Source organism: Microtus pennsylvanicus, chromosome X, assembly GCF_037038515.1.
Source record: "Microtus pennsylvanicus isolate mMicPen1 chromosome X, mMicPen1.hap1, whole genome shotgun sequence".
NCBI lineage: Eukaryota > Metazoa > Chordata > Mammalia > Rodentia > Cricetidae > Microtus > Microtus pennsylvanicus.
In genome coordinates, this window is record NC_134601.1 from 37,250,001 (window position 1) to 37,275,996 (window position 25,996).

Genomic DNA, 25,996 nt, shown 5'->3' on the forward strand with positions numbered 1-25,996 from the left:
AAACTGTAAAGAATAAATATATATTTCAAAATTCAGTTTATACATGTACTGCAATAGACACTTATGTTCAGAATTTCATGATTTAAAAGTTATTGCAACTTTCTAAATTCAAAATACAATCACAATTAGGCTGTGTAGCTACTAAAACTTAGCCAAATCTTGTGATTGTCTTCTAAAAGGCATATAACCGATAATATCATACATTTAAAGGGAGCTGGCGATTATGTTAACACTGAAATTTTTTTCCTTTGTCTGAAACAGGGATACTCTGTGTAGCTCTGGCTGTTTTGGAACTCACTCTATAGACTAGTCTGTCCTGGAACTCAGAGATCTGCCTGCCTCTGTTTCTGCTGCCCAATTGCTAGGATTAAAGGCAAGCACCACCAAGCCCAGGTTCAAGGAATTCTCAAAAACTGTACATATTAGATTTTTAGAGAATTTGTCACCTGAATATGCTCTGATTATATGTGTTGTAATATAAAATAAAGTCACATAGACACTCATAAAGGCTAAACAGTAATTCAATTTTCATTTAATGAAGTTATAGTATTGCATCTGTTTCAGATGTATTTAATTGTGTCTACCTCCCCTCCTAATTTGTCCCCAGAATCATAAGTGATACCTTTTATTTCTTATAAAGGTTTATTTATGCCAGGTTTAGTGATACATATCTTTAGTTCTAGCACTCTGGAGCTAGAGACAGACGATGAGGTTAAGGATTGCCTAGTAGCTAGTCCCAGGCTAAGCTGTTAGTATTCATGCATCTGTACTGGCCTGCTCTCAGCGTCTTGACAGGACATGTCCTCAGCTACAGCCACGTAGAGCATCTTCAGTGCACATTCACTTTTCCTCTCTCTCTCTCTGTCTCTCTCTCTCTCTCTCTGTCTCTCTCTCTGTCTCTCTCTCTCTCTCTCTCTCTCTCTCTCTCTCTCTCTCTCTCTCTCTCTCTCTCTCCCTGCCTCTGCCTCTCTCTTCTCTTCTGCTACTCCTGTCCCCAGAAGCTGGTCACTCAGACCTTTCCCCATTTTACCATTCCATTTCCCCTAATAAACAACCCCCCCTACACGAAAAAAAGGAATCAAGTCAGAGAAGAATTCAGATTAAATCTTTACCTTCTATTGTTTATTTTAAATCTCATCCAATGTGGAAGGATTCCTTTTCTGTATTTCCAAACTTATTTCTCTTGAACACCCCAATATCCTACTACTTATAAGACAATAGGCAGCTTATAGTTTGGAAATTTTTTTCAAGTTAATTACCTATATAAATTATTTCTAAATTAAAAACCTATATTCTAAAATTTTCAAATACATTTCTGGTAAAATAAACCAATCATTTTAAAGAAATCTTCAAATCTCAATTTTTTTATTTTAAAGGATTAATGTCCTGTTATATATGAAGAATAAAATTTTGTTCATCTTCTAAGTATCACATATTACTTTATTTATGAATGGGTGAAGTTCTACAACATGCCCTGAAAATGTATTAGGGAAATTTTAAAGAAAAACAGGAGAGGGAATCACCCAGCAAGGTTCTTTATTATGCAACAGCAAGTATTTATTACACTTTGAAGTGCAGGTTTCCATTGGCAAAAAAAAAATCAGTAAATAATAACTGATTGCCTTTGTTCGGCCTTGGTACACAAATAAAGAAATAAAAGATGGCAGTTTACAATCTCTGCTCTCAAATCACTTATAAGAGAGTTGAAACCATACATGCAAGCAAAAGAACTTCACAGATATGTAGCAAAACTGTATAATTTGCGGAATGAACCTGCATAACCTCTATAAACAAAAGTTTGACTATTTTGTATATCTAACTCACAAGTAATTCTTTTCAGCAATTTAGGTTTGGTACTGAACAGCATGTAGTTTGTCAACACCAATGCAAAATACATGTCAGCTGTTTAAGGGAAAGGAAACGTGGCTCAATACCAATCCTGGGCTAACCTATCCTGGCCAGTTTTGAGGAAGGCCTGGCTGCTTTATCACTCTCAGTATTCTCGCCTAAGAACAAGTCCAATGCACCTCTATAGCATCCCACTGCCTCTGTTAATCTGAATGGCAAAGTTCTTCAATCACACCTATCTTTTTAATCCCCAGCTCCTCTATTGGAAAATCATACAACATTGTCACAATCACATACTATTACCTTTAGAGGCACAGAATGAGAGGCTTTGGTAACGCACATATTCCACTTTTATGTAAGAAACTTTGAAGTTCACAAAATGAAATCTAATTAATTTGGAGCTTATAAAGAGGGGGTGTTTGTTTCACAGTGAGCTGGATGGGCTCATTTTCTTTCTTTGCATTTTTTTTCTTTTAACTTAAATTAAAGGCCAATTTTTGAAAGTTTATACATGCTCAAATATAACATATATGAGGAAAAATAGCAACTGCAAAAATATTCAGTCTATACCTTAGAGCAGTGTGTTTTCTGCCCTCTCGGCTATACATTTTACACTTATACTTAATATCCCTGCATCGAATGATGGCACTGAAACTCTGTGTAAGTTACTCCAACCACAAACATTCAAATATATCCACAAGTCTTGACAGTACTAAGGCAAGAAGTGAAAACAAGTACATTCTTTGATCAGTAAGAAGACAGAGCATAAAACTAAGATAAGGCTTGAAAGAAAAATACCGAATTTGGGATTAATTTTGAAAGTTCAAATTAGCAGAATACTTGAACACTTGAATAAATAAACCGTCCTCATCAACTGAGATTCTGATACACAAGATTCTATGACATAATAAACTTTTCAGAAAAGTGTGTTTTTCACCAACAACATACGAACTATATACACCATGATCACAGTTCACGAGTGACATATTTCCAAAAGAACGCAATCTGGAATATGGAATGCATGTTATAATCGGAACAATGCCATAAAACTATGGTTAGCGCTCCAGAAGAGATGTCTAAACTCTGTTTATTAGAAAATCTTGTTCATATATCACACACACGTGATGAAAACTAAAAGCAGTGTCTTTAAACCAGCTAATAGCAAAATAACACAACACATACACGAGTCTAACATTATAACAGGGGTTTTCTTCCACATAGGGACTATATGGATCACTCATTCAGAGACGGCACAGCTAATAATTAGTGGAAATTATTTGTATGAACAGTTCAAAGAATGGTGGAGAGGTGCAGAAAATTTCTCAAAGCGATTTCTGTCAGCTCCATCTGTCTTCTCCTCTCTTTCTGCTAAGAAATACACTGGTTAATCAGGGCCCGCTCTGCCTGAAAGTAAAAAAGAAAGAAAAAAAAAGAGAGAAACAGAGTTAAAACAGCATGTGGAAAACGAAAACGTCAGCGTTCAGTTAGATTGACCGGAAAGATAAATGCATACTGTGAGTTCAGCTAACCTTAGCTCCAGAGGCCTGCATAGTTGCCATGGAGGCCTGAGGCCAGTGGGCCCCCACCCACGAAGAGCTTCATCTCTGGCCAGTTGTAGCAGTGAGTGTAGAGTGCATTGGGGAAATGTATACCAGCAGCGTAATTCTCTAAGAAACCATTCTGGTTGATCCAGCCGCTGCCACAGGTGAGCTTGAGCTTCCTTCCTGAGGGCACAGGAAACATGTCTGGACTGGCTACAGATCTTTGCTCGAGGAACTTCTGGGCACGGATGTCATAGAAGAGCAGAGAACCGTGGCCTGTTCCCACGGTGACAATATGCTGGTGGACACTCAAGGAATGCACACCAATGCCTCCTTCTCGGGAGCAGAATGGCCGGATGTTCTGCTGGCTTTGGCGAGTATCCAGGAATGAAACATGACACTGGGATCCGACAACATAGAGGCACAACTCATCACAGTAGGTGAGACACATGTTCTCCCTGGAGTAGGGCAGCCTTAGGGACATCAGCCTGGACAGGGAGCTCCTGGCTTTCCACAGGTGGAAGTAGCCATCCAGAGACACGGCTCCCAGCTCCTGGTTTTTGTTGCTGTAAGCAAGGGCTCGAACTTTGCGGTTACCAGGATTGGTTGTGACTTTAGGGATGGCCTCTATATCTGTAGGACGGATGTGAGCATATACTGGAAGGCCCGCATCCTCGTGCCCAGCAATGCTGCAATCGAACATGTCCGGATCCACCAGCCAGAGTGCCAAGGTGCCATCGCGGGAACCACTCACAGCCACAGTGTCACTCATCCAAGCTATGGCAAAGATCCAGTCCCTGTGGCCTTGGCAATCTCCTAGGCACATGGGGTCCAGCTTGGGCAACTGGTAGACGGCCAGGCTGTTGGGGTTTTCCCCTCCAGTGGCCATGAGGGTCTTGGAGGGATTCAGCTCCACGGCATGAATGCCACAGGACGGCGAGCCACGGGATTGGTCGGGCCCCCTGTCACTAATCAGAGGAATGCACCTGATATGGTCGGTCTTGACGTCGACCACAAAAAGCGTGTTGCACTTGGTGCCACACACCACCTGCCTGGCATTTAGCCACTGCGATGCGAACACCTTGTTGAGGGGGCCAAGTGCCAACTGGCGCTCCCTCAGCAGCTCCGGCAGCCTGAGGGCCCTGTAGCTGTGCAGGTCGCCCTCGAAGCCCGCCAGCCTCGGGTGGCCCTCGTAGCCCAGGGCCCGGCCCTTCAGGTAGTGCACCAAGGAATGGCGAGCCATGGGCCGCTGTGGCCTCTTGACCAGCAGCAGCGACCCCTCGGCTTGGCCTGCTTCGGCTGCCGCCATCGCCACCACGGAGGGGAATGGCGACGAAGAGCTCCCCGCGCCCTCCTTGGAGGCTTTCAGCTTCCTGCTACCTGTTTGCTGAGGGGCCATGGTGGTTGGCGAGCGGTTGGAGGGTCCTGAGGGCTGTGGCATCTCCTGTGCTGCTGGAGAAGGCAGCGCCGCGGTGTTGGCCTGAAACAGCGAATCGATGGGAGCCTGAGGCTGGGCAACTGAGCCTCAGAGAGCCTGCGGAGTCCTGAGCTTGTGGGCGGCAATGGAGGCGAAAGCTGCGTGGTGACCCAGCAGGCATTGCGCGCTCTGGCGGAAAGAGCCGAGACTGAGCGGCTAGAGCCGAGGGTGCGGTGCTGCAGGAGCTAGAGTGGAGCCACGGATGCCAGCCAGCTCAGCTTGTGGACTTCTGGGCCTTGAGCAACAAGTCCCTGGAGGATAATGACAGGAGGCCGGGAGGGGCAGGTTCTGAGGGTGGTGTTGGAAGAGCAGGCAGGCGGTATGGGCTGACTATCAATGGCAGAAGTGATGCTCGGAGGTGTGGAAGGAAGGGTGAGCTTTAGGGTTGGGAGATCATGGCAATAGGGGGTAGCTCGTGCCCAGCCACAAGGGGATGGTAGGTAGTAGTAAAGCCAAGAAGATAGGAAAGCGATACAAAAGCTAGAAAGGAGCTTGGGGGAATGGGGAGACATCACTCTAGGGCCAGTAGTCCAGCACCTTCCGGATCCAACAAGTCAAACTCAGTCACCTTCTCTTTGGCAGCCAAAATCCTTTAAATCTCTACTGCAATATAATCTGAAACCCAATATGTCGTCAATCATGGGATAGACAGAGCCGTGATCTTTCCTGTCTGTGGAAGAACACAAAAGTGTGCTCATAAGAGTCTTTACTAAGGTCTTATATTGAACTTGGCAGAAAATAAAAGTGTTTGAAACTAGCAGTCCCTGTTCCTTTTAACAGCCCTTCTGCTGTTGGTAATTTATTTTCCACGAATCACTTTCCCCCTCCTCAAATGTTCTGTACTTCTGCAACACAATCATCGGAGCAGACCATATCAAATGACAGAACATTGCGCCTCACATCCTGCCTGCCTATGATGATGCCCAGGCCTTGATGACTGACCACAGTCTTTAACGTCAAGTGGGTTGTGAGAATTGGCTAGGAAGAAGTGAAGTTGGGTATTTTGGAGATACCATCATCTCTTTTAGCTATGAGAACTAAGGAAGTGGTGGTAGAAAACTGCAAGTGAGGAGCTGGGGATACAAGTTCCCATCATGAGTTTAAGAGGTCCATGGCCTTAGAGAACACTGAATCTCTGAGTTAGGAATAAGAAGGATGGTCAGGATTTTAAGGACATGCGGAGACAGAGAATATTCCAGAGGAAAATGAGCATGTGAACACAATGGAAAGAACTATAGTCGTCTAGCTCCTAGAAGCTCAGGAGTCACAGCGGAAAATTTCATATCGTTTATTTTATTTTATTTTTTTTTGCTTCAAGATCTCACATCTCATGACCGACATATACTTGGTAGTTTAGTCAAGTGTGACTTTAATTAATTAGGGATGCATTCCATAGACGCTCTTGCATAATACGGACTCTAAATATCTTATTTGCCCTCCACAAAATGTAGTTTGTTGAGAATGGGAGCCATGAATTAAATTTTCTGATTAATCATGCAGTTTAAGAACTATTTTGTCCAAATAGACTAGGGTCCCAGATAGCCAGTCCATGCAGTACAAACTAGTCCCAGTGCCTTTATCAAAGGCTGCTCAGTCAGCATCCATTGTCAGATACATTCAGAGAGTCTGGTTTGATCGCATGCTCCTTCAGTCCTGGTCCAACTGGATTTGGTGAGTTCCCATTAAAACTGGAACGTTGAGGAAGTTTAAATTTTTGAATGGAAAAATAAATTAGAAACCTGAAAAAATAAATAAATAAATAAGACATTTAAGAATACAAAAAAAGAACTATTTTATAGTGTTCCGACTCCCAAACGCCCCAAAACAGTTTGCTAATTTTATTTTTACTACTTTTTGCAGTTTCGCTTCAAGGGTAAATTCCATGTACAAGCCATGTGTTGTTCTTTCCCACCATCTCAGTTAATCTGTCTCATCTTTGTACTCCCTAACATGCTCCAGTCTCAGAGTTCTGATCCTTTTCTATGTTATCCTTTTTATGGCAAAGGAAAATGTGAAATAGTTTGGTCTGTTCAATGAGAAATTATAGATAGTGCCTCATGGAGGAAACACTGAGACTCAGTATGTTCCATTGTTACATATGAGATGAACAAACATTTCAGAAATAAGAAAGCTATGTGAACAGGTTCAAGTGGTGTATATGAGTAACTCCTGGATTTTAATGTTCATCAAGATGACAGGAGTAACTTCATAAGTTGGCACCCCACCTTATATGGCTCCCTAAATATTTTGGTGCAGGTGACTTGGAACAATCTTATTAAGTATATTAAATGTAATAAATTTATAAAATAACATTCTAAAATATGACTTTAAATTTATAGTATACAAAATGCACTTACCCTGAAAGAATACTGGTTTATTTTAAATATTTTAGTGCCATTAAAATTGCATAATACTTGGTGATGTAGCCATTTAAGGATTTGGTTTTCTGTTCATTTATCTGTATTTTAAAACGGTGTTTCAGTTTAAGAGTTGAAAGGCAGTCACAACTCAAAGATATTTCACAAAGTTTCAAAGATTTAATTAGAAACAGCCTATTATGTTTGAGTTTCTTAAATCATGCATATTTAATCCCAGTCAAAAACTGCAGGTATAACTTCTCTTTTATTTTCATATTATAATGTAATTATACTCTCTCTCTCCCCCTTTTTCTTTTCTTCAAACCTTCCCGTATATCCCTTCTTCGTTGCTTTCAAACTTAGGGTCTCTTTTTTTCCATTAATTGTTGCTTCTGAAGTAGGTGTGTGTGTGTGTGTGTGTGTGTGTGTGTGTGTGTGTGTGACTTTTCTAAATGCAGAAATACAACTTCACAACTTTATCAGTCTGTATTGTGTTTCTTATGTTTCAGGGGTGACTGCTTGGTATTAGAAGCCAATTGGCGTGATATTTACTTGAGCAGAATATTTCTCCAATTCTCTGCATTCCTTAGTTTCTCATAGCTCTTTTTCTTTCCATAAATTTTTCCCATTCTGGCTCATGTTTTAGGGATTCATATTGGTATGGCTTTCCAGTTGTAGCTTCTGGCATTTTAAATAATACTATAGTTAGTGAATTTTCTACTTCTTTGAACATTTTCATTATACTTGGCAATTTGCACTTCTACAAAGAAGTTGTTATATTTTGAGGTTCCTTATTTAGAGAGATTTTGAAATATGCTTGAAATAAAGGTTCCAATGATGTTTTGTTCATGTGACAGTTTACATTATAATTGTTAGCATATATTCATCATTCAAAGGGATGGGTTTCATGTTGTTACATTATTACACAGATATTCTCTTTTAATTTTTTAAACATTTCTCTTTTACATTTATTCATGTATTTTATGTTTGTGAGTGTTCTATTGACTTTATTCCAGAAGAGATCAGATTCCATTATAGGTGGTTGGGAGCCACCATGTTGTTTCTGGGAATTAAACTCAGGACATCTGGAAGAGCAGCCTGTGCTCTTAACTTTTGAGCTAACACTCCAGCACCATGTAATACCTTTTGACACTGGAAAAGCTGGCTATGGTGGCACACATTTCTGATCCCAGCATTCAGAGAGTTAAAGGCAGGCAGATATGTGAATTCAAGATCAGCCTAGTCTACATAGCAAATTACAGAATAGCCAGGCCGACATTGATGTGATTGGAGCGGGGGGGAGGGGAGGGCTATGTTCCTAGCACCCGGCCGCCCGCACCGATAGCTTTACCCGAAATAATTACATGGAAATAGTATTCTTTTAAACACTGCCTGGCCCAGTAGTTTCAGCCTCTTAACCCATTTCTAATTACCTATGTAGCACCACGAGGTGCGCTTACCAGGAAAGATCTTAACCTGCGTCTGTATGGAGTGGGAGAACCATGGCCATTCCCTGACTCAGCTTCTTTCTCCCAGCCTTCTGTTCTGTTAACTCCACCCACCTATGTTCTAACCAATAAAATGGGCCAAGGCAGTTTCTTTATTTTTTTAACCAATGACCTTCCACCATCATTTCCCCTTTTTCTGTTAAAACAAAAAAAAAGGAAGGCTTTAACTTTAACATAGCAAAATTACATATAACAAAACAGTTATCAAGTAAAATTGCAAAATTTACATCTATTTTATGTTTATCATAACTAAGGAAAACTATAACTATAAATAAGTATTCTTAACTCCATCAAAGACTCCAGAAAGATACAATATTACCTAAGCAAACAAGAAATAAGCAATTTCCAAACTCTAGAAATGACAGAGACATCTTGCTGCCTGGACAGTCACCCAAAGTTCCTCTGTACCGTTGGGGCATCCATCTTCGGCCTACAGGCCCATAGTTTCCAGCAGACATTTCCATGAAGCAGGAAATTTCAAAGGCAGTCACTATCTGCTTGTCCTGAAGAATGTCTTGGAGACTCTTTCATGAATCAGGAACCCCGAAAGATCATCTCACCTTTAAGCAAGTTCAGTAGTCCTCTCTCTGCGGGTTCTCTGTTTCCAGTTTATGCAATAGTCCAGGCAAGAACAGTCTCTTGCCCAAATGGCTATCAAACTCCATAAGGATCCTCTTCGATGCCCATCTTCTTCTTGAAGTAGATTGGTGCTGCCAGGAGCAGAGTGTCTCATTGTCATGAAAAACCCTAAGTTACTAAAACATTTAAAATGCCATATTCTCTAGCCTTTGAAAGATATGCCTATCTGAAATATATCCATGCACATCTAGAAAACCTTAACTAACGTGACTACAAACTTGACTATTATCGATGATTATCCATTAGCAACCTATATTTCCTATTATACATTACATTTTAAATGAACTACACAATCACAATACCTTAATCCATATCAGAAATACATATACATATAACAAAATTGACCTTAAAATCCATACCAATGTAAATTATTCGTATCTATATCATATCACCCTTTAAATGTAAAAGAACATTTATAAAATATATTTGGGAACATGGGTGCAGTTTTTTTTTCTCTCCAAAATGCTTCCTGCTGAATGGGGGCACTGTTATTCAGATCATTTAGAGTGTAACCTGTGTGCCAGGTTTATCTCAGTTGGCAGTTGAGTGAAGTAATTTTTTGAGGGTGTTCACAGCAACTTTTCAGGAGGTCGTAGTCTGTCATACCATATCAAGATAGAATCAATCCATAGGGTCTGTTCCTCTGTGAAAACAAAAGAAGACCCTCTCCAAAGCATCGTGTCCTTAGACCCAAATTTTGAAATCTTAATACCCTTATATCCATTCTGGTTTAGCTTGGCAGCCCAAGTAATGAAATGTCTCTTAAACACAATGTACATAATCCAGACTCTCTGTGAATTTTCCATTTTCATGTGGCTTATTTTTCTTTATTTCTTTTAATCTCTTAACTCTCTGTACTCTGTCCCTTTAAAGACTTTACCCTTTTTTTAAGACAATAACTTAATATTCTTTATATTCTTTATATATATTCTTTATATATATTCTTTATATATCTTTATTCTTTATATTCTTTTTCTTCTCTCTCCCAAGACTACGGACATTCATCCAACAGTGTAACAATCTGTTTTATTGTGAATCTGTAATTTTCTTTTTTTACTATCCAGGAGCACTTTGTTTTGCGCCTTTAAATCACTAAGCGCTTAAGAATCTAAGCTGTGACAATTCCTAGGTCAAAAACAGGTACTGCCTGCTTGCCCTGCCCAGTCCAACATGGCAGAGCCGCTCGTGTCTCTGATCCTTGCACATTGCACCAGTAGCATGGTGGAGCTGCTTGTGCCTCTGAGCCACAGCACACAATGACTTCCTTTTAGGCACACAATGAGTCTTGTTGCCATCAAACAAATCGTAGCACTTTACTCCAAATGCTCCATTCAAAAGCTCTGTCTCCGGCAGGAGCCAGACAGAGATCGGAATGGCGGCACAGCCCAGAAAGCCGGCATTTTAAAACAGCGAGATTTTTCCTGCTGCTGAGTCAGGAAAATTTCAAAATGGAGGATGTACCATTTTGTGCTAGCTCTGGGGCTGCCAGGTAGGAGTGGCACTCAGCACTTTAATTCAGAGACTGAGCGTGCAGCACAGAAATTCTTTTCATCCAAGTTACAGCCAAATCTGACATGCAGAGCACTGTGCAGTCTAAAAACACATTTCTGTATGGCGGCAGGAATCCACCATGCTCTTCCACCTGCCTAAGCCTGACTCGGCCGGCTGCCCAGGTGCAGGCGGGCAGCACTGAGCCATCAGCAAGGTCTCAGAACACTCTCCTTCCGATCCCAAGCAGGAACACAAACATCTAGTCCCATAAAAGCCATTGAAATGCTTTAAAGCCAGAGTGCAAGCTGGCAGCACAGCCCCAAGAAGCTGCACTTTAAAATGACGCAGCATTTTTTTTTCAGCTGCTGTTGCCTAATCAGGAAATCTCTCTATAGCACGCCACCAACAAACAGAAAGAATCTGTGTTAAACACTTTCTCCCTTATTTTTAAGAATTCTCAGGTTTTTAAGTGGATTTAGTCCATCACGTCGGGTGACACTCTGTTGTAATAAGAGCGGCGTGCTATGTTCCTGGCACCCAGCCGCCTGCACGGCTAGCTTTACCTGCAATAATTACACGGAAACTGTATTCTTTTAAACACTGCCTGGCCCAGTAATTTCAGCCTCTTAACCCATTTCTAATTGTCTATGTAGCACCATGAGGTGTGCTTACCAGGAAAGATCTTAACCTGCTTCTGTCTGGACTGGGAGAACCATGGCAATTCCCTGACTCAGCTACTTTCTCCCAGCATTCTGTTCTGTTAACTCCACCCACCTATGTTCTAACCAATAAAATGGGCAAAGGCCGTTTCTTTATTGCTTAACCAATGAAATCAACATATTGATATATGACACTCCCACATCACTTACAGAAAAAGGGGAAGTGATGTGGGAGTGTCATATATCAATTTGTTAATTTCATTGGTCAAGCAATAAAGAAACGGCCTTTGCCCTGATAGGTTAAAACATAGGTGGGAGGAGTAAACAGAACAGAATGCTGGGAGGAAGCAGAAGTGAACTCAGAGACGCTATACTTCCGTCTCTGTGCCAGACGCCATGAAGCAAGCTGACAGGTCAGACATGCTGAATCTTTCCCGGTAAGAATGATGCTACACAGATTACTAGAGATGGGTTGATCAGGATATGAGAATTATCCTGTGAGCGCTAGAGTTAATGGGCCAAGTAGTGTTTAAATTAATACAGTTTTGGTGGTATTTCAGGGCATAAGCAAGCCAGGCGGCCGTGGTGCTGGGGATGCAGAACCGCCACTCCAATTACAACACCACATAGTGAGATCCCATCTTTAATAAAACAAACAGACAAACAAAAGGTGAAGTAGCACTTGCTATATCATTGCACTAGACAGACAGAGGCAGAAAGTCCAGAAGTTCAAGAGCATGGGTCAGTAAGATGGCTCAGGGGTAGAAAGCACTTGTCTCGTGAGCCTGGCAACCTGAGTTCCATCACAGAATCCATGTATTGTGGAAAAAAACCCTCCTAAAACTTGTGGACCAACAGCACACCAATGCCTGTGCTTGCTTGTGTATACAACAGCAATGATAAACCAAGCCTTTCCAAAAAGTTACTCAGCCAAACCAAGCAAACAGAACACCACTGTTTTTCTCTGTTCAAGTGAATTTTGTATTTCCAGGTTCTGGTCCCCTCCAGTGGGGGCAGTTTGGTAAACTAATGAACAAAATAAGCTTGGGCTGGACCCGGGGAAAGAAGGCCAGTCTGGCTTGAATCCTCCTGCTTTATTATAGAAACTACAGGAACCAGCCCCACCCACAACAGTGAGGTAGAAGCCATGGAGGTACAGTCCAAAAGGCTGGACCAGGAATCCTGGGAGCCAGGAGGACAGGAGAAGAGAGAGGTTGAAGACGGCAAACCTGCCCCATCTTCTCTGATCTAGGCCACAGAGCTCATCACTCAAGCGCTGCAGAAAGGGAAGCCTGGTGCCTAAGGGGCTGTGCTCAAGACTAACAGGATAGGGTGCCCATCCTTTTACAGGGTGTCTCGGGTGAGTATGGCAGTTAGGAAGGCAGGGACAGAAGGGAAGGTGGCTCGGTGTATAAAGTGCTTGTCGTGCCAGCATGACGGACTGAATTTGAGTGCCCAGAACCCACACAGAGGTATGCTGCAGCATGCTCAGGGACCAAGTGTTCCTATGGCAAGGTCAGGCAGAGATAGAAACAGGACTGGTGAGCCAGGCATGTGTAGCAGAGAACAGTCATGATGGAAGGGGGATACTATATCTGAGGTTGACCAGTGACCTCCACACTGACCTCCCACATCTACAATGTATTTTAAGGAAACAAAGAAGGTTCAGGAGCCTTCTTTTCTCACAGAGACCTTGGACAGAATTTTCTTTCTCTTTTTAATACCCCTATGAAATGGGAAATACTTAGGGCAGGGGGAGGCACATTCTGGCCAGGGATTTTGAAGGGACTGGACCTTCTGTTCTTTGAAGTAACCTGTTCCCAGCCTGTCAGGATGGTGTGAAGAAGAAGGCAGCTGAGTACCTGAAACGGGCAGAGCCCCTCCAAGCACATTTGCTTTAGGGGGACCCTTCCTTGGATTTCAACTCCAGCACTGACAGCCTCCTCTGTTTTCCTTGGCACACGGTTGTTTTTCCCCTCCTCTTGTTACCCACAGACCTTATCAGTATTAACTGGATCAAGTATGAGAAAACCTAAGACTTCACAGCTCTGACCTGCCTGCCTCCTTGGAATTAGACTTGAACTTCAGGTCCTGCCTGTCTCTGCTTTGTGTGAGCGGCATCTGGTCCACAAATCTGTCAGTTCACCCACCTAGAGCCAGGGTCTGCAGCCTGTAGTCTGCACCAGACCTGGCACACTGTCTTTCTTTGTAAGACTGTTAAGCTACAAGGGTTTTTCCTTTTTTTTGTGTGTGTTTTTTGTTTTTGGGTTAATGGTTGGTTAAAAGGAAAAGGATTCTTTGACCAATTTATGAATTTTAAATGTGTGTGAATAAAGCGAGTCAGAACATAACCAAGACCGTTTGCTTATACTGTCTATGGTTGATTTTACATTGTACCAACTGAGTTGAGTAAGTTGTGCCTAGAAAATCCTGTCTGAGTGTTGTAGCCCATGCCTTTAATCCTGGTACTCAGAAGGCAGGGGCAGCAGATCTCTATTGAGTTAATTCAAAGTCAGTGAGCCAGGGCTACAAAATGAGACCTGGTTTCAAAACAAAACAAAATGCTTAGCAAAACTATCTCCAGGGAAACAAATAAAGAACAGGCCCGAGGCACTAACTAGGTTGTTTGTTAAAGAGATAATGGAGAGATAAACAAAGCAGGGTTACCTATTTTGAGAGCCCAAGTCCCAAAAGCTGAAGTTTACTAAATTGCAGAAGATCTGAGAGGGTGTGGGCTCATCACTTGACTACAAACTGATGCATCATGGGATAGTTTACATTGCCCGGAATGCGGAGGCCAGGCACAGTGGATTATGGGAGGCATTACTGAAGCCCGCAGAAGCAGGAGATTTCCTGCATGCTTTGCCAGGTCCTGGAAACCTGAGTGAGCTGGGACAGGCCAGCCCCACTGTGCCCAGTGTGTGCCTGGTGAGTGTTCACATGTTCCCTGAACCTAAGGCAGAATGCTGCCCTTTGCTCTCCTACTGTTTCCTTTTCTTCTAAATAGCTGCTTTCTGGATTCACGTCATCCATCTTCTGATTGTTTGTCTACCTACATACTCTTTGTGTATTCATAATATAAGTGTAATGGAAAAATTAAAAATCTTACAGGATCCCTGGTTGCAGTAGGCAGGAAGGCAGCAGAAATGCTGTAGGTCCCGAAGCAGTGTGATCAGGCCATGTGGTGGCAGGCAGAGGGTCCTGTGAACAGCTAGTCCCAGGCAGAGATGGCTGCTGGTCCTCGAGCAGTGGCTGTTCCCAGGCATGAAGACACATGGCGGGCGGGCAAGAGACAAAGACATGGATAGGTATGCCATGCCGAGTGAGGTTGAATATTTATTCAGGGGGTTATGGAGGGGAAGGAAAAGGGGAGAAAGGTGGAGAGAGGGGGGGGCAGAGAGAAAAGATTGAGAGTAAAAGAGGGAGAGCGAGAGTGGGAGAAAGTTGGCAGCCTCTCTGAGAGAGGGGGCAGGAAGAGAGAGTGGGTTAGAGGCTGCAAGAAGAAAGTGAATTAGCGTGGCTTGTCTCCTAAGGAGACAGAACATTATATTCCCATCTCTTTTTTATAAGAAAATGCAGGAGATTAGCACCAAAGGTAAAAGAAATTGGGGCAGCAGATTCTCAAGACTGCTTTTTGTGGTTTTCATCTTTGGGGCAGGGGAACCTGAGAAGGCTGAGTGCTGGCCATATCCTGGCATAGGTGGTCCCTTTGCTCCTGTCCGGTGTTTGTGGCATGGAAATGTCTGGTATCTCTTACACCTGGTTAAGGTATTGGCAGAACAGAGGACAAAGTTAAATTAAGAAAAATAAATTAGGATCAGGGAATTGGGGGGGTGGTATATTTAACCTGTTTAAGGTCTACCCTTCCATTCGGCTCCCTGGAACTAGTTTTAGACAGATACATTGCATAAACAGTAGCATATTAATGTCTGAATGACTGTGACAGGTATTTTTGCACAATGAAAAGTATTTTCACAATTATGCAAAGCATCATGAGAGAGAAATTTGAGCTGAAATTTGTTTGATGAGGTTGTATTTTTTTAAACTGACAAAACCTCTCAGCTATGAAACTGCATCAGAGATCTTTGAGAAGGATAATACTTTACTTGAATTACTGATTAGAAAATGGCAAAGAATTTACTTGGTTGGCACCCAGAGCACCCTCAGGGTCCTCCGTGGTTGCAGAAGGCTGCATTTGCCTTTTGCTATTTAGCGCAGGGCCTGCCAGGCTTCAGAAGATCTTGTGGGTTGAGAAATCTGTAGGAAGACAAGCTTACATTGACCTGAGCAGCTAGCCTGTTGATTCCAGTAATTTTGTCCATGTCAGGAGATCTTCAGTTTGATCTTCAGTTTGAGATCTTTCAGACGAAAGGCAGTTTGGCCCAGTGAAGATGGACATTGTTGTGTGCCCATTTGTCTTCTGTCTTTTTTTTTTTTGAGGAATAAGGGTGCTGCTGCTGCTGTTGCTGCTGCTATTAGTAGCCAACCTGTCTCTTTTTGTTATGAAAAGTTTTTAAAGATCAAATATTTAAATATCATACTCCCCAGATCTCTTAGCATTTGAGGGCTGTTTATTAGGTTTAACTACAGTATAGAATCTGCCTGGAAGGTTGGGTCTATGCTTGACTGTAATGGCTCTTAACAGGTAAGATTTGCACTCGTAAAAAGGCAGAAAGAAGAAAAAGCTGCTTGCAATATAAGGTTAATGGCAGAACTGACAATAGACGAGAAAAGCTTAATATATTTTAAATGAGGGATTATTAAATATAAGGTATTTTTGTGAGATACTTAAAAGTACACACCAGTTTAAAACATAAGACTTGTTTTTTTTTTCTGAAATGAGATGAAATGAACAATTATAATATTTAATAGTAAACATGGGTTATTTAAGTTACATGTATGAACACACACACACATAGAGTGAACAGGAATTGGGCAAAGTAGACGCTCTTCGTAGGCCCTACCAAAGGCATGCCAATGCACAAAACATCATGTGAAAGAGTCAACAAGAGGAATTTAGTGAAAACTGGGGTCAAGGCAGGGTATACTTCAGTTAAGGTGGGAGATCATGGTCACCTGACCTAAATTGGCGGTAAGGTAACAGAGTTAACACTGGAGAACCAGGCAGAGAATACCTCAGTAAAGAGTCTGGAACTTGGTCACCTGACCTAGCTCTCAGCCGTGATGGTGGCAAAGTCACCTGACACCAATCAAAATGGCAGCAGTCACATATTGTATGCAAAAGCAACAACTTTTGAGCTGCAGGGATTTTAAGCTTAATAAGAGAGACATAAAGGTGCGATCTGAACTTTGGCTGAGCTACCACGCCACAAACCACAGAGTCTAGCAAAGGGCTAGAACCGAAAAAGCTGCACCATGCCACAGCTGGAATTAAAAAAATCTGGGGGACAGAGATGGGTGGCTGCTACCCACAGCTGAAATTGTGAAAACACGCAAAACACCACTAGGCACACTCTGAGACATCTCTTGACTGTGGGCAGGATGTGAATCAGCATGTGACCTTCAAGATTCATGGGGGAGCATCCCTCCAGGCCATGAGTGGGAAGGTAAGGCCTGGCTGGATCCAGTAGTGACTGGAAGCCAGAGAGTCCAGAATCCATTCTAGGCGGCGTTTTACAGCAAAGAAAAAGAAAGAAAGAGAAGAAATGGGAAAAAAGACAAAGAATCTGAGAGATCCTGGGTCCCCAGTTGAATGTACTTCACAGAGTTTGCAGTGCTAGAGCGGGCTTACTGACCCCACGTCAGTCCAAACACAATTTTAGTTAAGGGAAACAACCATAGCAGAAAGGGGGAGACTCACCAATGGAAGCAGGGAAGCTGGTGGTGGGAATAGGAAAAATAAACTGATTAGGTACCCCAATCTCTGGAGAGCAACTGGAGTAGGAGAGTCACGACACCAAATGTAATGGAAAATTTAAAAATGCTGCAGGATTCTCAGTGGCAGCAGGCAGCAGAAATGCTGTAGGTCCCCAAGCAATGGTAGCGGGCCATGCGGTGGCAGGCAGTGGGCCCTGAGAGCATCCAGTCTCAGGCAGAGAAGGATGCTGGTCCCCGCGCCATGGCTGGTCTCGGGCAGGGAGACACATGGCAGGCAGGTAAGAGACAGAGACAGGGATAGGCACAACATGCGGAGTGAGGTTAAACATTTATTCAGGGAATTATGGAGGGGAAGCAAAAGGGGAGAAGGGGGAGAGAGAGAGAGATAAAGAGTGAGAGAGGGAAAGAGAGAGAAAAAAGAGAGAGAAAGAGAGAGGGAGGGGAAAGAAAGTTGAAAGCCTACCCAAGAGAGGGAACAGGAAGAGAGAGTGGGCCAGAGGGTGCAAGCAGGAAGGGAATCGTCGTGGCTTGTCTCTTAAAGAGACAGATCATTACAATAAGGATCCATAACTGAAAGAAAACATAGAACATTTTCTCTGAGGCTTATACTTTTACTTTTGCACTCTATAAACTTTTTTATTTAGGACACAATTATATGAGGAGAGAATAGATTCGACCCTTTGTTTGAAAACTATCTACAATGAGACTTCGTTTACGGTGATAAATTTATCAATTGCCAGTAAATTTCCAATGCTGAAATTAATCACACATATTTTGTAATTGTATGTTGGAATTTTTAAGTGTATCAATGTATTATTGACACTAAATGATAGGTCATCAAATTTGGAAAGATTATTTTTGTAAAAGATAAATACTGCAAATATCTTACATAAATTCACCCCCCGAAAAAGCAATATTAAGTGAATTGCAGTGTGTCAAAACAGCCTTATAATGTAATAAGATAGCCCATTTGTTTCATGGATTCTTCTCTACCTATATACAAAACTGACATAGAGATCTAGTGTAATGGTGTATCTGTTAGTTGAATATTGGTAAAATTAATTTTACTTTTAATACTAAGTAGCTTAAGAGAGTCCCTGGTAAGCAATACATTGTATTGAGTTTCCTTGAAACAGCAGGAAGGACACAAATTTTGTTTCGTTTATTGAGAAATGGTCTCGTGTACCCCAGGCTAACCTCAAACTCACTATGTGGCTGAGGATGGCCTTTAAATTCTAACCGTCCTGCCTCAATTTTACAAGTCATGTGATATAGATGTGCATCACCACTCCTAGTTTTATCCTGATGGGGATGGAATTCAGAGCTCCTGAATGCCAAGGGAATGCTCCACAAACGGAGTAACATGTCAGCCCAGGAACTCTTATAAATTCTTATGATCCCCATAACGTACATAAGTTAATTAGTATCAGTAGTTAGAATACAAAGTGTTTACATACATTTGCATTCCAAATATTCACTGATTAACACTGTAGTGCATATGTGTTCCAAATGTTAAATTGGATATATTGATACTAAAAACTGATTCCTAGATATATGGAGTCTAGGCAAGAGAATTTCTGAGTTTGAGGTTATGCTGAGCTATGCACCGAAACCTGTTTTCAAAAGAAAATGCCCAAATTAGAGTGAGTATAAAGTAAAATATCCACAAGATGGGTAATATCTTTAAAATTGTAACATCTTTTTCTGACAGATATTTAAGAAAATCAATACTCTTGAGATATTGCTGGTAGAAATGTGAACATCATAAACCTTGGGAGGGAGTAAAATGACTACTGCAGTTAAAATGTACATAATCTTCAGTAATGCTATTTCTAGGAATTTAATCAATTAGGTAGAGCATCCAGCAGGAAACAGTATTTGAAAGGACTCTTATGGCTTGTGCCATCTCCATTCTCCCTTTCCTATTAGCACACAATGTTCTTGCTGGGTGAACTGTGTCTCTTGAGCTGCTCACATGGGGGCAGGCTTAATGCAGCTAGGTTTGCATGCTTGCAGAGATTGCAAAGCTCTGAGAAAACCATCCAGGATGGTTTGGTGAATTGTTTTCTAAAATCACTCTAAATAAGTAACAAACTGAATGTTTCTGACAATTGGCACAACATTAAGTATAGGCAGAGAAAATCAACCTCTAGAGGTTTAAATTTGGTTTGTCATTAATGCTTAAATTTAACATGTATGTTCTTGCTAGATGAGGAACTTTAATTGCTTTCACTGGCTTTGGTGGTGGTGGTGGTGGTGGTGTGTGTGTGTGTGTGTGTGTGTGTGTGTGTGTGTGTGTGTGCATGTGTACGTGTTGTATGTACAGTGCATATGCATGGTGTATATTTATGAGTGTGTTGGTACTTGCTAATGTATGTCGAGGTCAGAGCCAGACATTTGGTCATTTCCTCTATTGCAGTTTACCTTGGAACCAGGAGCTATCCTTTTTGAATAGCCTCATCAGCAAGGTTTTAGTCTTTTTCTGACTTGCAGCTACAGAATACATATTCATGTGTCTGGATTTTTCTGTGAATTCTAAGTTTCCATGCAAGTCCTCATGCTTGCAGAACAAGATTTTTACCCACCAAGTCATTTTCTCAGCCCCTCAGTGGGTATGTTTATTTCAAAAATCTTTTCTTCTACTTTAAACATTATAGAAATCAGTTCATTTCAAAGAATAAAGCACAGGAAAATAAACATTTACGTCAGAAATATGCTTGCAGGAGTAAATGAATGAGTGGTTATTGGTAGTTTTCACACAGCAATGATAGGTAACTCATACATTATAGACATAATGTGGACTGTCCTATCAATGTCTTACTAGCTTGGTATCTTTGAGGGGGTCACTCACAGAGCCCCACATGTAGTTGAGAAGTTTTTGATAGCAGAGGACTTTTGGGGATTGTAAGCCAGTTTTCTTCAGGGTTGAGAACCCTATTAGGTGACTCACTCTCATCCTTCCTATTGCTGTGCACCTTTAACGCAGTTCCTCACGTTGTGGTGACCCTTACCCATAAAGTTATTCCATTGCTACTTCATAACTGTAATTATACTACTGCTATGAATCATAATATAAATATCTGAGGGCAGGATGCTTAATATATGACCCCCAAGGGAGTCATAATACACAGGTTGAGAACTACAGCTCCGGGAGTCGGTCCTACACTCTGGTACATATTGGCAGGAGGAATTACATTCAGTGGTTTGAAATTAGAGGACATGAAGTTTATAGAGAAATATAGCGAGAAAGATTTCTAATTCTGGAAAAGTTGAATCAGTGTGCAGGGGGGTGTGGATCTGATCAAAACATGTTTTATATAAGTAAGAAAACTGTAAAGAATAAATATATATTTCAAAATTCAGTTTATACATGTACTGCAATAGACACTTATGTTCAGAATTTCATGATTTAAAAGTTATTGCAACTTTCTAAATTCAAAATACAATCACAATTAGGCTGTGTAGCTACTAAAACTTAGCCAAATCTTGTGATTGTCTTCTAAAAGGCATATAACCGATAATATCATACATTTAAAGGGAGCTGGCGATTATGTTAACACTGAAATTTTTTTCCTTTGTCTGAAACAGGGATACTCTGTGTAGCTCTGGCTGTTTTGGAACTCACTCTATAGACTAGTCTGTCCTGGAACTCAGAGATCTGCCTGCCTCTGCTTCTGCTGCCCAATTGCTAGGATTAAAGGCAAGCACCACCAAGCCCAGGTTCAAGGAATTCTCAAAAACTGTACATATTAGATTTTTAGAGAATTTGTCACCTGAATATGCTCTGATTATATGTGTTGTAATATAAAATAAAGTCACATAGACACTCATAAAGGCTAAACAGTAATTCAATTTTCATTTAATGAAGTTATAGTATTGCATCTGTTTCAGATGTATTTAATTGTGTCTACCTCCCCTCCTAATTTGTCCCCAGAATCATAAGTGATACCTTTTATTTCTTATAAAGGTTTATTTATGCCAGGTTTAGTGATACATATCTTTAGTTCTAGCACTCTGGAGCTAGAGACAGACGATGAGGTTAAGGATTGCCTAGTAGCTAGTCCCAGGCTAAGCTGTTAGTATTCATGCATCTGTACTGGCCTGCTCTCAGCGTCTTGACAGGACATGTCCTCAGCTACAGCCACGTAGAGCATCTTCAGTGCACATTCACTTTTCCTCTCTCTCTCTCTGTCTCTCTCTCTCTCTCTCTGTCTCTCTCTCTCTCTCTCTCTCTCTCTCTCTCTCTCTCTCTCTTTCTCTCTCTCTCTCTCTCTCTCTCTGCTCTCTCTCTCTCTCTCTCTCTCTCTCTCTCTCTCTCTCTCTCTCTCTCTCTCTCTCTCTCTCTCTCTCTCTCTCTCTCTCTCTCTCTCTCTCCTGCCTCTGCCTCTCTCTTCTCTTCTGCTACTCCTGTCCCCAGAAGCTGGTCACTCAGACCTTTCCCCATTTTACCATTCCATTTCCCCTAATAAACAACCCCCCCTACACGAAAAAAAGGAATCAAGTCAGAGAAGAATTCAGATTAAATCTTTACCTTCTATTGTTTATTTTAAATCTCATCCAATGTGGAAGGATTCCTTTTCTGTATTTCCAAACTTATTTCTCTTGAACACCCCAATACCCTACTACTTATAAGACAATAGGCAGCTTATAGTTTGGAAATTTTTTTCAAGTTAATTACCTATATAAATTATTTCTAAATTAAAAACCTATATTCTAAAATTTTCAAATACATTTCTGGTAAAATAAAACAATCGTTTTAAAGAAATCTTCAAATCTCAATTTTTTTATTTTAAAGGATTAATGTCCAGTTATATATGAAGAGTGAAATTTTGTTCATCTTCTAAGTATCACATATTACTTTATTTATGAATGGATGAAGTTCTACAACATGCCCTGAAAATGTATTAGGGAAATTTTAAAGAAAAACAGGAGAGGGAATCACCCAGCAAGGTTCTTTATTATGCAACAGCAAGTATTTATTACACTTTGAAGTGCAGGTTTCCATTGGCAAAAAAAAAAATCAGTAAATAATAACTGATTGCCTTTGTTCGGCCTTCGTACACAAATAAAGAAATAAAAGATGGCAGTTTACAATCTCTGCTCTCAAATCACTTATAAGAGAGTTGGAACCATACATGCAAGCAAAAGAACTTCACAGATATGTAGCAAAACTGTATAATTTGCGGAATGAACCTGCATAACCTCTATAAACAAAAGTTTGACTATTTTGTATATCTAACTCACAAGTAATTCTTTTCAGCAATTTAGGTTTGGTACTGAACAGCATGTAGTTTGTCAACACCAATGCAAAATACATGTCAGCTGTTTAAGGGAAAGGAAACGTGGCTCAATACCAATCCTGGGCTAACCTATCCTGGCCAGTTTTGAGGAAGGCCTGGCTGCTTTATCACTCTCAGTATTCTCGCCTAAGAACAAGTCCAATGTACCTCTATAGCATCCCACTGCCTCTGTTAATCTGAATGGCAAAGTTCTTCAATCACACCTATCTTTTTAATCCCCAGCTCCTCTATTGGAAAATCATACAACATTGTCACAATCACATACTATTACCTTTAGAGGCACAGAATGAGAGGCTTTGGTAACGCACATATTCCACTTTTATGTAAGAAACTTTGAAGTTCACAAAATGAAATCTAATTAATTTGGAGCTTATAAAGAGGGGGTGTTTGTTTCACAGTGAGCTGGATGGGCTCATTTTCTTTCTTTGCATTTTTTTTCTTTTAACTTAAATTAAAGGCCAATTTTTGAAAGTTTATACATGCTCAAATATAACATATGTGAGGAAAAATAGCAACTGCAAAAATATCCAGTCTATACCTTAGAGCAGTGTGTTTTCTGCCCTCTCGGCTATACATTTTACACTTATACTTAATATCCCTGCATCGAATGATGGCACTGAAACTCTGTGTAAGTTACTCCAACCACAAACATTCAAAAATATCCACAAGTCTTGACAGTACTAAGGCAAGAAGAGAAAACAAGTACATTCTTTGATCAGTAAGAAGACAGAGCATAAAACTAAGATAAGGCTTGAAAGTAAAATACCGATTTTGGAATTAATTTTGAAAGTTCAAATTAGCAGAATACTTGAACACTTGAATAAATAAACCGTCCTCATCAACTGAGATTCTGATACACAAGATTCTATGACATAATAAACTTTTCAGAAAAGTGTGTTTTTCACCAACAACATACGAACTATATACACCATGATCACAGTTCACGAGTGACATATTTCCAAAAGAACGCAATCTGGAACATGGAATGCATGTTACAATCGGAACAATGCCATAAAACTATGGTTAGCGCTCCAGAAGAGATGTCTAAACTCTGTTTATTAGAAAATCTTGTTCATATATCACACACACGTGATGAAAACTAAAAGCAGTGTCTTTAAACCAGCTAATAGCAAAATAACACAACACATACACGAGTCTAACATTATAACAGGGGTTTTCTTCCACATAGGGACTATATGGATCACTCACTCAGAGACGGCACAGCTAATATTAGTGGAAATTATTTGTATGAACAGTTCAAAGAATGGTGGAGAGGTGCAGAAAATTTCTCAAAGCGATTTCTGTCAGCTCCATCTGTCTTCTCCTCTCTTTCTGCTAAGAAATACACTGGTTAATCAGGGCCCGCTCTGCCTGAAAGTAAAAAAGAAAGAAAAAAAAAGAGAGAAACAGAGTTAAAACAGCATGTGGAAAACGAAAACGTCAGCGTTCAGTTAGATTGACCGGAAAGATAAATGCATACTGTGAGTTCAGCTAACCTTAGCTCCAGAGGCCTGCATAGTTGCCATGGAGGCCTGAGGCCAGTGGGCCCCCACCCACGAAGAGCTTCATCTCTGGCCAGTTATAGCAGTGAGTGTAGAGTGCATTGGGGAAATGTATACCAGCAGCGTAATACTCTAAGAAACCATTCTGGTTGATCCAGCCGCTGCCACAGGTGAGCTTGAGCTTCCTTCCAGAGGGCACAGGAAACATGTCTGGACTGGCTACAGATCTTTGCTCGAGGAACTTCTGGGCACGGATGTCATAGAAGAGCAGAGAACCGTGGCCTGTTCCCACGGTGACAATATGCTGGTGGACACTCAAGGAATGCACACCAATGCCTCCTTCTCGGGAGCAGAATGGCCGGATGTTCTGCTGGCTTTGGCGAGTATCCAGGAATGAAACATGACACTGGGATCCGACAACATAGAGGCACAACTCATCACAGTAAGTGAGACACATGTTCTCCCAGGAGTAGGGCAGCCTTAGGGACATCAGCCTGGACAGGGAGCTCCTGGCTTTCCACAGGTGGAAGTAGCCATCCAGAGACACGGCTCCCAGCTCCTGGTTTTTGTTGCTGTAAGCAAGGGCTCGAACTTTGCGGTTACCAGGATTGGTTGTGACTTTAGGGATGGCCTCTATATCTGTAGGACGGATGTGAGCATATACTGGAAGGCCCGCATCCTCGTGCCCAGCAATGCTGCAATCGAACATGTCCGGATCCACCAGCCAGAGTGCCAAGGTGCCATCGCGGGAACCACTCACAGCCACAGTGTCACTCATCCAAGCTATGGCAAAGATCCAGTCCCTGTGGCCTTGGCAATCTCCTAGGCACATGGGGTCCAGCTTGGGCAACTGGTAGACGGCCAGGCTGTTGGGGTTTTCCCCTCCAGTGGCCATGAGGGTCTTGGAGGGATTCAGCTCCACGGCATGAATGCCACAGGACGGCGAGCCACGGGATTGGTCGGGCCCCCTGTCACTAATCAGAGGAATGCACCTGATATGGTCGGTCTTGACGTCGACCACAAAAAGCGTGTTGCACTTGGTGCCACACACCACCTGCCTGGCATTTAGCCACTGCGATGCGAACACCTTGTTGAGGGGGCCAAGTGCCAACTGGCGCTCCCTCAGCAGCTCCGGCAGCCTGAGGGCCCTGTAGCTGTGCAGGTCGCCCTCGAAGCCCACCAGCCTCGGGTGGCCCTCGTAGCCCAGGGCCCGGCCCTTCAGGTAGTGCACCAAGGAATGGCGAGCCATGGGCCGCTGTGGCCTCTTGACCAGCAGCAGCGACCCCTCGGCTTGGCCTGCTTCGGCTGCCGCCATCGCCACCACGGAGGGGAATGGCGACGAAGAGCTCCCCGCGCCCTCCTTGGAGGCTTTCAGCTTCCTGCTACCTGTTTGCTGAGGGGCCATGGTGGTTGGCGAGCGGTTGGAGGGTCCTGAGGGCTGTGGCATCTCCTGTGCTGCTGGAGAAGGCAGCGCCGCGGTGTTGGCCTGAAACAGCGAATCGATGGGAGCCTGAGGCTGGGCAACCGAGCCTCAGAGAGCCTGCGGAGTCCTGAGCTCGTGGGCGGCAATGGAGGCGAAAGCTGCGTGGTGACCCAGCAGGCATTGCGCGCTCTGGCGGAAAGAGCCGAGACTGAGCGGCTAGAGCCGAGGGTGCGGTGCTGCAGGAGCTAGAGTGGAGCCACGGATGCCAGCCAGCTCAGCTTGTGGACTTCTGGGCCTTGAGCAACAAGTCCCTGGAGGATAATGACAGGAGGCCGGGAGGGGCAGGTTCTGAGGGTGGTGTTGGAAGAGCAGGCAGGCGGTATGGGCTGACTATCAATGGCAGAAGTGATGCT

General features: G+C 42.3%; 2 protein-coding genes across 2 annotated transcripts; both read right to left on the minus strand.

Moving 5' to 3' along the window:
- Positions 1-3,378: 3,378 nt before the first annotated feature.
- Positions 3,379-4,845, minus strand: LOC142841444 (DDB1- and CUL4-associated factor 12-like protein 1). Its single transcript, XM_075958286.1, has one exon. The coding sequence runs from the start codon at positions 4,828-4,830 to the stop codon at positions 3,379-3,381; it is 1,452 nt and encodes a 483-aa protein (XP_075814401.1). The 5' UTR covers positions 4,831-4,845.
- Positions 4,846-24,155: 19,310 nt separating this feature from the next.
- LOC142841459 (DDB1- and CUL4-associated factor 12-like protein 1) lies at positions 24,156-25,565 on the minus strand. The gene has a single exon (XM_075958335.1). The coding sequence runs from the start codon at positions 25,563-25,565 to the stop codon at positions 24,156-24,158; it is 1,410 nt and encodes a 469-aa protein (XP_075814450.1).
- Between the last annotated feature and the right edge of the window lie 431 nt (positions 25,566-25,996).

Bases quoted from the DNA above. Each gene is read 5' to 3' on its own strand.
- LOC142841459 (XM_075958335.1), bottom strand. From the start codon at position 25,565: ATGGCCCCTCAGCAAACAGGTAGCAGGAAGCTGAAAGCCTCCAAGGAG.
- LOC142841444 (XM_075958286.1), bottom strand. From the start codon at position 4,830: ATGCCACAGCCCTCAGGACCCTCCAACCGCTCGCCAACCACCATGGCC.